This window comes from Triturus cristatus, chromosome 10 (genome assembly GCF_964204655.1).
Source record: "Triturus cristatus chromosome 10, aTriCri1.1, whole genome shotgun sequence".
Taxonomy (NCBI): domain Eukaryota; kingdom Metazoa; phylum Chordata; class Amphibia; order Caudata; family Salamandridae; genus Triturus; species Triturus cristatus.
This window is the reverse complement of record NC_140593.1, coordinates 1163384875-1163395962: the sequence shown is the minus strand read 5'-3', so window position 1 is coordinate 1163395962 and position 11088 is coordinate 1163384875. Positions and strand designations below refer to the sequence as shown.

Below are 11088 nucleotides of genomic sequence, written 5' to 3'. Positions count from 1 at the left end.
ACATTTTAAAGTTCTGGGGCTCTCATGAACTAGAGTCAAAGTGGTCTGTTAATAATGTATGTAAAGTATTTGCTACCTCAGTGGGAAATCGAAATCCTGGCTGGTAATTCACTAATCTTCTAAAGGTCATCTTCATCAAGTTCCTAGACACACGCTTTAGCTGTGTTACATCCTTGTCATCCTCATGCGTAGTGCTCTGGAGTAGCACTTTTTTGCATTCAACTGATTGTCAAATAGCTTATCAAGCAATCAACTGAAACTAAGAAAGCCAAATTTGTGTATCATGAAAGGGTCAGACCTAATTGATACACGTTATAAAAACAATAAAAAGCAAAAAGTACAATAGGTTTAAACACATGCTGCTTTTATTCATTTAAATCAGCACAAAACTTGCAAATGCATCATCAGATACATTAAATACAAAAAATATCAAATTGTCAGAAACTAACAAGCATTTTTAAAATATATATTCTGATTGAAAGTCATTTTCAACTCAATATTCATTGTTGAAATCCACCATGGTTTATGAATTTGTACGGGAGGTAGCATGATGAGGGGGTACCCTGTACCAGTTTTGAAGAGGGTTATGATTAGGGCTAGGCAAGTCCAGAGAAAGATATTATGACAAAATCCATCCAGAAGGACCCTATCCACTGCTAAGAACAGTAATAAGATTCATTACCATATTGGTAGGATTTTTAACATATTAAAAAGACTTTGGAAGGTACTGCATATTGATAAAGCTTTGGCTAGGATTTACATTCTAAGTCAATACCCCAGTCCCACCGATGTAATCAGATATGCAGAGAATATTTAATAAATCTGGTTACCGGAAAAGCCTAAAGGCTGCTTTAGATGTCATGGATGTATTGGTTACAAATATGTTAATGATAGGACAACGAATTTTCAGAATTCTGAAGGCAATAGACACTTTGAAATCAGGAGTTTTATCAACTGTAATACATTTTATTCTGTCCATCTTATTGTGTTTGTGGCAAGCAATATATTGGGTCTACAAAAGAACAACTCAACGTGATGTGGAAAGAACAACCTGTGATATGATATACTCTCTAGCTGAAAACATTGCCCAGACACATCAGGGTGAAAATTATACAAAAATCTGAATGTTAGGTATCCAGCATGTTACACTAGCACACATAGGGGAGGTGACAGAGAACATATATTGAAGTCAACGAGACATGGTGGTTCATTTCTTTAAGAACTATTGATGGTGGCTTAAATGTAGATCATGAGCCCCATACTACATTTAAATTTAGGAATGGAAGCATCAGTACTTTTAGAACTGTTGATTGGGGTCTATATGGATATCATGAACTGCATACCACATTGACACCATAGAGCTATAGACCTTTCTATGGAAGTAGGTCAGACATTGACAACGGATAAGCTAATTTTTGCTGAAATCCTCTGTAATCGGTGACAGTACAACCATTGACCAAGATACATGGAAGCCGTTTATAAATTTTATTTTGTATTTTAGGTACTTGCAGCGTTAGTTTAGTTCTGCTTCAGTCAAGTAGTTTTTTTGTATTATGCAATCACAAGCTTATCACAATTCATATTAGGTAATTCTGGTGCCCGCTTTCTTAAGGTAAAGAATGGATACACATATGGTGTGATTTTTATATGACAGATGGATGACGTTTGGTGACTTGGAGGGGTTGTGCATGGAATTGACAGCTTGACCCTGATGATGTGATATGATAATTTGATATTGAGAGATTTTTTTATGTATGGTTTCTTTATTTCTTTTGGGCACATTTTGGTGTGGCATGTGGTACAATAATTTGAATACGCTTTTTCACTGCCACTCGGTGAGACCTATAAGAAATACACAATTCATATTTCAAAAGACTTTGCGACTAGATTAGAAGTACTGCCTTGCATGAGTTCCATTTAGCTTAAGGTAGTGGTAAGCACTAGTGTAAGATAAAGACAGTTTGTTTTTGCTTTTGAAGGGCTTTGAATCTGCTACCTTCATCTGCTCTCATTAGAGATGCCAATTCACGGATTAGTGCAATAGGATTCCTGTTATTATGTTTATAGGTCTATGAGTGACAGTGAGAATGTCATGTGGAAAGAGAAGTCTGATCAAATCTGATATCATGGAGGCTTTCAGTCAGTGAAGGGATATTAGCTCTTTTATGGTGTATAGTTTGATTTAGGTTATTTGGTTATACTTTGAAAATTGTCTAAGATGGTGTACCACGCTGATGGCAATGTCATGTAATGCAGTGGTATGCAAGGTTCAAGGGAACAGTCAGCATTTTTCAGTGCATTTTAGACACAAGGACATGTATATTTGTTTCTTTATGGATATTCTGTTTTTAAGGGATTCATTCTTTATTTTTGCGATCTGAATGTTTTATATTTCTCTTCATTTGTAGGGGTGTTTGGGTAGATTGTCAAGTAGATTCTGTGATGAGGAATTCAGCTGCTGACACATAGCAGTAACATGCCATTATAAAGACTAAAGATTGTTTTGGTCAGTTCCTCTTGTCAAAATAGACTTTTGTTGGGGTCAAAGTGAATATTGTATGGATTTGATATCTTTTTATTTCTAACCATAGACTAGCGCTGTATGAGGTTCATTAACTTTCAGAATGAAATAGATTGGATGTTTGGCCATAATATTTCAGCATATACAGATCTGTGCGGAATGACACCATCTTTTTTGTGTGATTATGGATGGATTGTTAAATACCTATTTTTGGGTACAAACTACACACTTAAGTCTGTCACTCATGCCAAAAGATATATTTCATCTTGTGCTATTATTGGATGTTGGCGCAGAGGTTAAGTTACAGCATTCAGAGTGAGGAAAACAGATTTTGCAGGAAACTATTGGGTATACCAATCTCCACGTCTCAATATGTTTTCCATAGGGAATTGAAATTACACTACTTGAAGACTTCATAAAGGCCTGCCCTGCCCTATTATGGTTAGCAATATGGAAAAATCCAGCAGCATCCCTTACACGAGAGATAATAGAAGATTGTCTTAAGTGTGAGAAGGAAATGGCTATCCCATGGCTTGCTGCGGTGAGCCTGAGTCTAAGTAGTGTTAATTATCACCAGCTCTTTTCAAGTCCAAACGAAAAAGATACTGTAAACAAAAAAGCCCTCCGAACAGCACTATACACATATTATAGAGAGACAAGACTTGACAGAGAGTCTAGGAAACCTTATGTTGCAAATTTCATGACCATTGAGCACACCTCATACTTGCCACCTAGTTATCCTACAAAACCTATATGCCACTGGGAGAGGGGACTCCTCTTCCATTTAAGGGCTGGAACAGTACATTTTTTGCTTTTTTTCCCCCTTGTGTGCAATGGCAACCTAGAATCCGTTAAATGGGAGAGGTTCTGGAAAGACCATAACCTGCGTGAATCACAGCTAGGACCCGAAGGTCTCATTAAATGTAGACCATAAATACATAAAATATTCCAAAATTATACAATAAGGCAAAAATGCTCAGTGATACTCTTTGTAAAAATGGAAAACGAGTAAAGGATTTGTGCCACTGTTTACATTATGTTTTAAAGCAATTCAATGTAGATGTACTGTTAGCATCACAATTCATCTGATGCAGTATATAGGTTTCATAATACGAATCAAGATATACATCAAGTGTTTCATAAAGAGTCCCAATGCATTTCGGGTTAATTTCTAACCCTTCGTCAGGGGGATATATATATGAAATAACAATCAACAATAAGCGGTAAGTTAAGTTTCTCTCCGTCGAGTCTAGTCAACCTCCAACCGGAGCTACAACAAAAGCCACATGAATGAAATTAAAAGAACAAAATACATGTAAAGTTTATAGAATTTGCACTCGAAAAAGCGAAAAGAAAAGAAAGACCCATGGAACAGGATCCCTCACCTGATAGTCAGTGTGTGAACAGGCGAAATCTCACCGAAGTGTGTTTAATAAAGAAACTACTGTGAGAAAACAGCTTAGTGCTCAGGATCACTATGTGTGTGCTTACCGCAGCGGTGTCTGGACTTGCGTCGCAAAAGATACTCAAGCCAATATATGGGGAAACTTCTGTAAAAAAACATAACTAATAAAGCCTCTCTCTTTAAAACGTGCCTGTATTGGGCAAACAAACGAAAGGCATAGTGACAACACGCTGACTCACCCTCCTTTACCGCCTGATGCCGTAAAGTGTTCTTAAACTCTACCAATCGATAAAAAAACAGTGCCTGTAATAAAAGGACCCAATGTTACCTATAACCATTGAGACTCGCAGGCGATTGGTTGCGAAAAGTTACGAAGGCTAAATGTGCACAACACGCTTCCGCGTCTCACCTCTCTCAAAGGAGCCTGTTCTTCTCAAGATTACTTCCGACATTGACGAGCTCACAAAGAGCGCATGCGTGCTGGTGGAAACAGTAAATGTCTTATATCGGAAAAAATGGTGCTCGGATGACTAAAATAAACGAAGGACTACCGCGATTTATATGTTAAAAAACCGTGTGAACAATAAACAAAGTAAAAAAATCAAATCTACTATTGCTATGAACAGCAGTGCAAAGCTATGAAAGCACTGCGGTGTGAGAGTAAAATAAAAATAAATAAGATTGAAATTGATGAGCTCATGTATAAATTACACAGACTACAAAACTCGCGGGTGGCTAAAAAAGACAAGAGTCTGTGTCAATCTTAGTATAAAAAATGAGTATTAACGATTTAGGAAGGCAAGAAAAATGAAAAAAGAGAAATGAAAAAGTGCACAATATGAGAGAGTAAGATTGATTACGAGTGCAAATCCTTTACAAGGGAGAGTAATATAGGGCACTGTAAAGAACAATGAATGAAAGTCTCAGATAAAACATAATAATTCGTAATGATCATTCAATCCTCCCGGGATCACCGTTCCCAGGAATTTAATCCAGTGTGTCTCTCTGCATGAAAGGGCAGTGTTCATGTCAATGTCTGACTGCATGTGAAGGCGCTCTAAAATTGTGAATCGTAACTGGGGAATAGTGTGGGATGTGTTAATCCAATGTGTAACTAGGGAGGAGTTCATGTTACTGTTGCGGATTCTACTCTTGTGTTCAATAATCCTAGTTTTAATCTTTCGACTAGTCCTCCCAACATATACAAGGCCGCACGGACATTTGATGGCATAGATTACCCACTCTGTGTTGCAGTCTGATGTGTGTTGCAGTGTTATTTTTTTGCCTGTGTGGGGATGTGTGAAAACGTTGCCTAGAATTACATTGCCACATTGCCCACAATTGTGACATTTTTTCATACCTGCATTGTTCAGTTTTTTGGGTTGGCGTGACTTTTGAGAAGATCCCTCAGATTCTTCGGTCTGGTGTGTGCGAAAAGTGGAGGATCCTTAAACAAATCATGAAAATCAGCCTCCTGTTCAATTATATCCCATCGTTTACAGATGATAGATTTAATCTGTGTGGATTGAGCTGAATGTTTTAATACAAAAACTTCCCATTTAGAGGAGGCCTTGGGGGTAGTAAGGAATAAATCTTCTCGTCTTTTTCGTGCCACCTGTTGTTCTGCCTCTGTAAGGATGTCTTCAGGATAACCTCTATTCTTATCCTGAAGACATCCTTACAGAGGCAGAACAACAGGTGGCACGAAAAAGACGAGAAGATTTATTCCTTACTACCCCCAAGGCCTCCTCTAAACGGGAAGAGAGGTGAGACGCGGAAGCGTGTTGTGCACATTTAGCCTTCGTAACTTTTCGCAACCAATCGCCTGCGAGTCTCAATGGTTATAGGTAACATTGGGACCTTTTATTACAGGCACTGTTTTTTCATCGATTGGAAGAGTTTAAGAACACTTTACGGCATCAGGCGGTAGAGGAGGGTGAGTCAGCGTGTTGTCACTATGCCTTTCGTTTGTTTGCGCAATACAGGCACGTTTTAAAGCGAGAGGCTTTATTAGTTATGTTTTTTTACAGAAGTTTCCCCATATATTGTCTTGAGTATCTTTTACGACGCAAGTCCAGACACCGCTGCGGTAAGCACACACATAGTGATCCTGAGCACTACGCTGTTTTCTCACAGTAGTTTCTTTATTAAACACACTTCGGTGAGATTTCACCTGTTCACACACTGACTATCAGGTGAGCGATCCTGTTCCATGGGTCTTTCTTTTCTTTTCGCTTTTTCGAGTGCAAATTCTATAAACTTTACATGTATTTTGTTCTTTTAATTTCATTCATGTGGCTTTTGTTGTAGCTCCGGTTGGAGGTTGACAAGAAGCGACGGAGAGAAACTTAACTTACCGCTTATTGTTGATTGTTATTTCATATATATATCCCCCTGACGAAGGGTTAGAAATTAACCCGAAATGCATTGGAACTCTTTATGAAACAATTGATGTATATCTTGATTCGTATTATGAAACCTATATACTGCATCAGATGAATTGTGATGCTAACAGTACATCTACATTGAATTGCTTTAAAACATAAAGTAAACAGTGGCACAAATCCTTTACTCGTTTTCTATTTTTACAAAGAGTATCACTGAGCATTTTCGCCTTATTGTATAATTTTGGAATATTTTATGTATTTATGGTCTACATTTAATGAGACCTTCGGGTCCTAGCTGTGATTCACGCAGGTTATGGTCTTTCCAGAACCTCTCCCATTTAATCTTATACCCAGGGACGCAGACTCACATCCCTTCGCGTGAAAGCACGCTCAAAACAGCTTAAGATTTTGGCATCTAATCATTTAACATTCTATTACACGATAGGTGTGCAGGCCCACTCAACCGCATTATTATTCCCAACCTAGAATCCGTGCCATGCCTACTGCAAACTAGACACTTAAGTCTGTCACTCATGCCAAAAGATATATTTCACCTTGTGCCATTATTGGATGTTTTTAAATTATATTGCTACATATATGTAGAAGTAAAGATGCAATGTAAAATGTAGTTGATTGCATACAATGGTGTAAGTACATCACTGTCTGAAACTTTGCTATGATGTGTAATTGATGTTTGTTAAACATATTGCAGCCCTGAAGAAGTGGGCTCACCTGTGAAACACATGTTGGATGCAAAATTTGACACTGGTGATAATATTGAAACTGATTTGGCTAAAATTAAGAAACCTAAAGACTGCTTTAGGTGTCTTTACATATAGATGTGATCAAAATGGTTGCCCTGTACACATTTATATTGATGTTGATTTAAAGACATCAAAATCAGTATGAGGCAAACATTTAAAACCGATTAAACCACACTGCCAAATAGTGGATAGTTGTGAGTATAGAGAGTCATATATCTTCCAGCATGCGATGTAAGAGATGTTAGGTCTCATTTGTTAAATGCAGGATACCAGGTTATCATTGGTTACCTGGCCAGTGTAAGTGAACTTTGCCATATACAAGTCATAAACACAATTTATAACATTTCACCCAGTGTGAAAACACCTAGATTAATAAAAGGTACTCACTCAGGGAGAAACCCCTAGTGGTACCAAAATGAAGCACTACACAGCTAGTGGTCCACCACAGGGAGCTCTGTAACAGCTCACACCATGAGCATGCACTATAATGGATTAATGAATCTGCTGTGAATCCATCCATGGTGTTTAATCGCACCAGTATGGTATACTCTGTGATCTGGTCTACTCAATAAAAATTGTGATCACCACTGATAATAACCAAACTTCCCACAGTGGAGCACTAGCTGCACAGTGTGTTTTCACACTGGGTAAGATTTTCCTTACACAACCCAAATTACTAAGGAACAGCATTATTGTTTCACTGCCCTACAAGGTTCTACCTACATCTTCTTGTTTTGATGAGACCCTATATCTAGCTGAAGGGGACAAAAATCCGGCTAGATAATACAAACAAACGTAAAGAGCCTGATCACGTAACAGGTTAAAGCCCACAAGGCCTAGGGACTCAAACTTTTAGGGCTGTTGTAACACATACTCTTGTTCTTCCCAGTTTCATTGATTGTGTTTATTGTTGTCTAGTGGTTGTGTTCACTTGGGAGACATTGCACTGTATGTGTAGGTTGGATTTCTGTGCATAAACTACCATGATAACTCTGAAATGGAGTGATGGCACATGTACTGATTTTCTGCATAAACTGAAAACAGGAATGGTTGCTGATAAATTCTGAGCGGATGATTAAAAACACCAATGAGAACCACATTTTCTTTGAACAATTGTATACCCATGGTCCCATGGGGGTAAGGGTTGCACTAGAGAGTAGGATATGACACCATATTAATGCAGCATAATTCTTTTCTGTTTTCTGTTTCTAACTTTTTAATTATCTTGCATGTTCACATTGTTTGTTAGTGTTTTATTGTGGATGTGTGCGAGTTGATGCAACATTGAGTCAGTGGGTGGATGAAGGGACAGATAAGTACAAGGATGAGTGACAGAGTGCATGTACAATGAGAAATTAAAGGCCTCATTTACAAGAGGCATGAGCTGCCGGAGTGTCACTTTTAATGACGCTCTGGTGGCAGACACATCTTAGTCATATCTACGAGGCAACGAAAAACAACCCAGTGGGGCCTTTTATGGCCTCTTAGGTATGGTGTAAGGCAACGCAGCGCAAGTCACTGCCCAGGGAGGCATTGCGGTGGGTGTTCTCACTCAATGCCCATGGTTTTTGACACATTTCCAGATTTACAACAAAGTGTAATTTTGGAATGTGTCAAAAACATCCCCTCCCCAGGGGTGGCATAAGGGTTGTTTTTTTGTGAAGGAAGGTGTCTCTTCCTGACAAAAACAACCATGGGACAAGGGTGCCTGTGTTGTCGCTAGGGAGCCATTTGTGTGCCAGCACAGTGTAGGGAACGGAAAGGCACCGTATATCATAGAGCCTGCGCATTCTTTCCCTTTTCTTATGATACAGGGCAGTTTAGCAAAATGACGTGCTGTGCTGCCCTCCATCAATTTGAAGTAAATGAAGCCCTGGGTGTCTAAACTCACCGGTGACTTTACCTAATTTTTTCATATTCTGTGCACAGTTACTAATCAAGTGTAAAACACACACCCCTTGCAAAAGTCTCTGGTTGTATTTGATACTACTGGGCTTTTCTAAATGAACCTGTGATTGTGTTAATGAGCTAAATTTTTAATTGGTGTATGGGGATGTCTATTGTTTCTCTACTTGGCTTTTAGTAGAAGGGTGTGGTAAAAATTATATTCATCTTTACACTGAACACAATCTGGGACTATCATCAGCATGCACTGACACTACTGTATTGACTCCCAGGTGCAGGCGCCGTTCTTCGAAACACACCTCAGTTGAAGTGCTTGGTAAGTATCTCTGTCGAAATCCATTAGTGGGCAGGTAGTGGGTGCACAATCTCCTCCTGAGCAGATCTAATGCAGGGAAAGGAAGCAACAACAGCATAAGAAGGTTAACATGGTTGTTTAAAAACTACTAACAATATCATTGGTATGGTACATATTTGATTTCAGAGTGTCCTAAGAATAACATTTTGAAAATGATTCCAGTCTTTCTAGGACCTCTTCTTTGCCCCAGGCAAAAGGTAGCCTTGCATTCAAAATGATGTTGTTACATTAAGATGTGCAGCAACATATCGACCTCAATTTCATAAGAACCCCCTCTCCCCCAGGTGTGATGATATGTACTGAATCCTAAAGAAGGTACTGGCTAGGGACCCTACGCTGGATTACTTATCCATAGGAGGAGATAGCAACTGAGCTACAGATTGCACAATAGATCTCACTGAGCACCCCTTCTAAGACCAGCCCATATGGAATTGGACCTTACCATCTGATCAGCATGTCTCACTCCTCCAAATTAGTTGTCAGTTAATAAAACTAAACACACATTGTGGAGATGGTGAAGTTCAGCAAGCAGGTTCAACGACTTGAGTCATAGAAGCTTTAGTGGATGGAACAGTTTCCTGTGGTGTTTCTGATGGGGGTTGTCAGCATCCTCTTCAGTTCCTCTATCTTAAGCCAGCTCTAGGTGCATCTCCTTCTATCTACTTTTCCATTACTTTCCTGCCTCCTTTCCCTCACTCCTCACTCTCTTCTCCCTCCCTACTCTCTTCTTGTTTAACAGCATGAATACATTTCACATCACACACCCCCACAGTACAGTTGCATCCTGGCGAGTAGGCTCCCCGGATACCCTTGAATTGATTGGCTGAGAGCTGACTCCAAAGACTGACGTAGCTGCATGCATTCAGATACATGCCATCAGGTGTGCTGGACCCTCTTCCTGGACAGCGGAAAAAGTAAAGAATACTTCAGTATCATTTGTTAGCAAGTTGTATCTTACGTAAGTCACTTTCTTTCATTTTAATGTGTTATCTTTAAGTGTTAAAAGTTCTGCTTCCGGATAGAGTTTAATTCAAATATATGTAACAAAAACATCAAAGTGATGAAAGGAATGAATGAAATAATCTCAGCCACTGACCATCACTCAAGATCACTTTCCAGAAAATTGTATAACACCCACAATGCTACTTTCGACAAGAACACCATATGCAAATCATTCTTGTTCTCTTTCCAATAGGAACAGCTCAGCCCAAAATACCAGGCCAGGTCCCCTCCAGATGGGAAAACCAGCAAGCGACCTGCTTCGACCTATGTAGGCTTCACGAATGAGGTATAGCCTGGTCCATGCGTCGCAGTGAGCACGAGATCCATGCCTGGGAATACCAGTCACACTCAAGGTGTCAACTGCAATGATCAAAAGTAGGGTTACAGATGGCAAATTATTATTCAAGAAAAGTGCAGAATATTCTAAAGCTACCTGAACTGCAGTGTTCAGGAGATGGACAGCAATGAAACTGACTGTAACACAGACAAAATAGGGGGAGTAATAAAAAGAGAATTGTTTAAAGAGAGGGAAAGCACAAATAGGGAGAGGTTGCATCATCTGAATGAGAGAGGAGGCTCAAAAAGCACAGGAAGGTACATGGATTTGGACATGAGAAAATAACTGGCATGGGCATGGCCATGAACACATTATAAACCATTCAGAAAAAGCAGTAGGGAAGATTACAGGGGAAGGGAAGCCAGTGCAGAAAAGTCAAATGCATAGAGAGGAAAGCAGAGATAAACGAGGT

The 11088-nt window shown here is 39.2% G+C and overlaps 1 protein-coding gene across 1 annotated transcript in view; it reads right to left on the bottom strand.

Annotated features, from left to right (window-relative positions):
* Positions 1-9213: 9213 nt before the first annotated feature.
* The window catches only part of LOC146796840 (metalloproteinase inhibitor 1-like), a 47912-nt gene continuing 46037 nt past the window's right edge, over positions 9214-11088 (bottom strand). Inside the window, exons 5-6 of the mRNA XM_085630246.1 lie at positions 10102-10235; positions 9214-9364 (exon numbers count right to left, since the gene is read on the bottom strand). Of these exons, the coding sequence (XP_085486372.1) occupies positions 9236-9364; positions 10102-10235 (263 nt within the window). The 3' untranslated portion in view covers positions 9214-9235. The remainder of the gene's footprint in view (positions 9365-10101; positions 10236-11088) is intronic.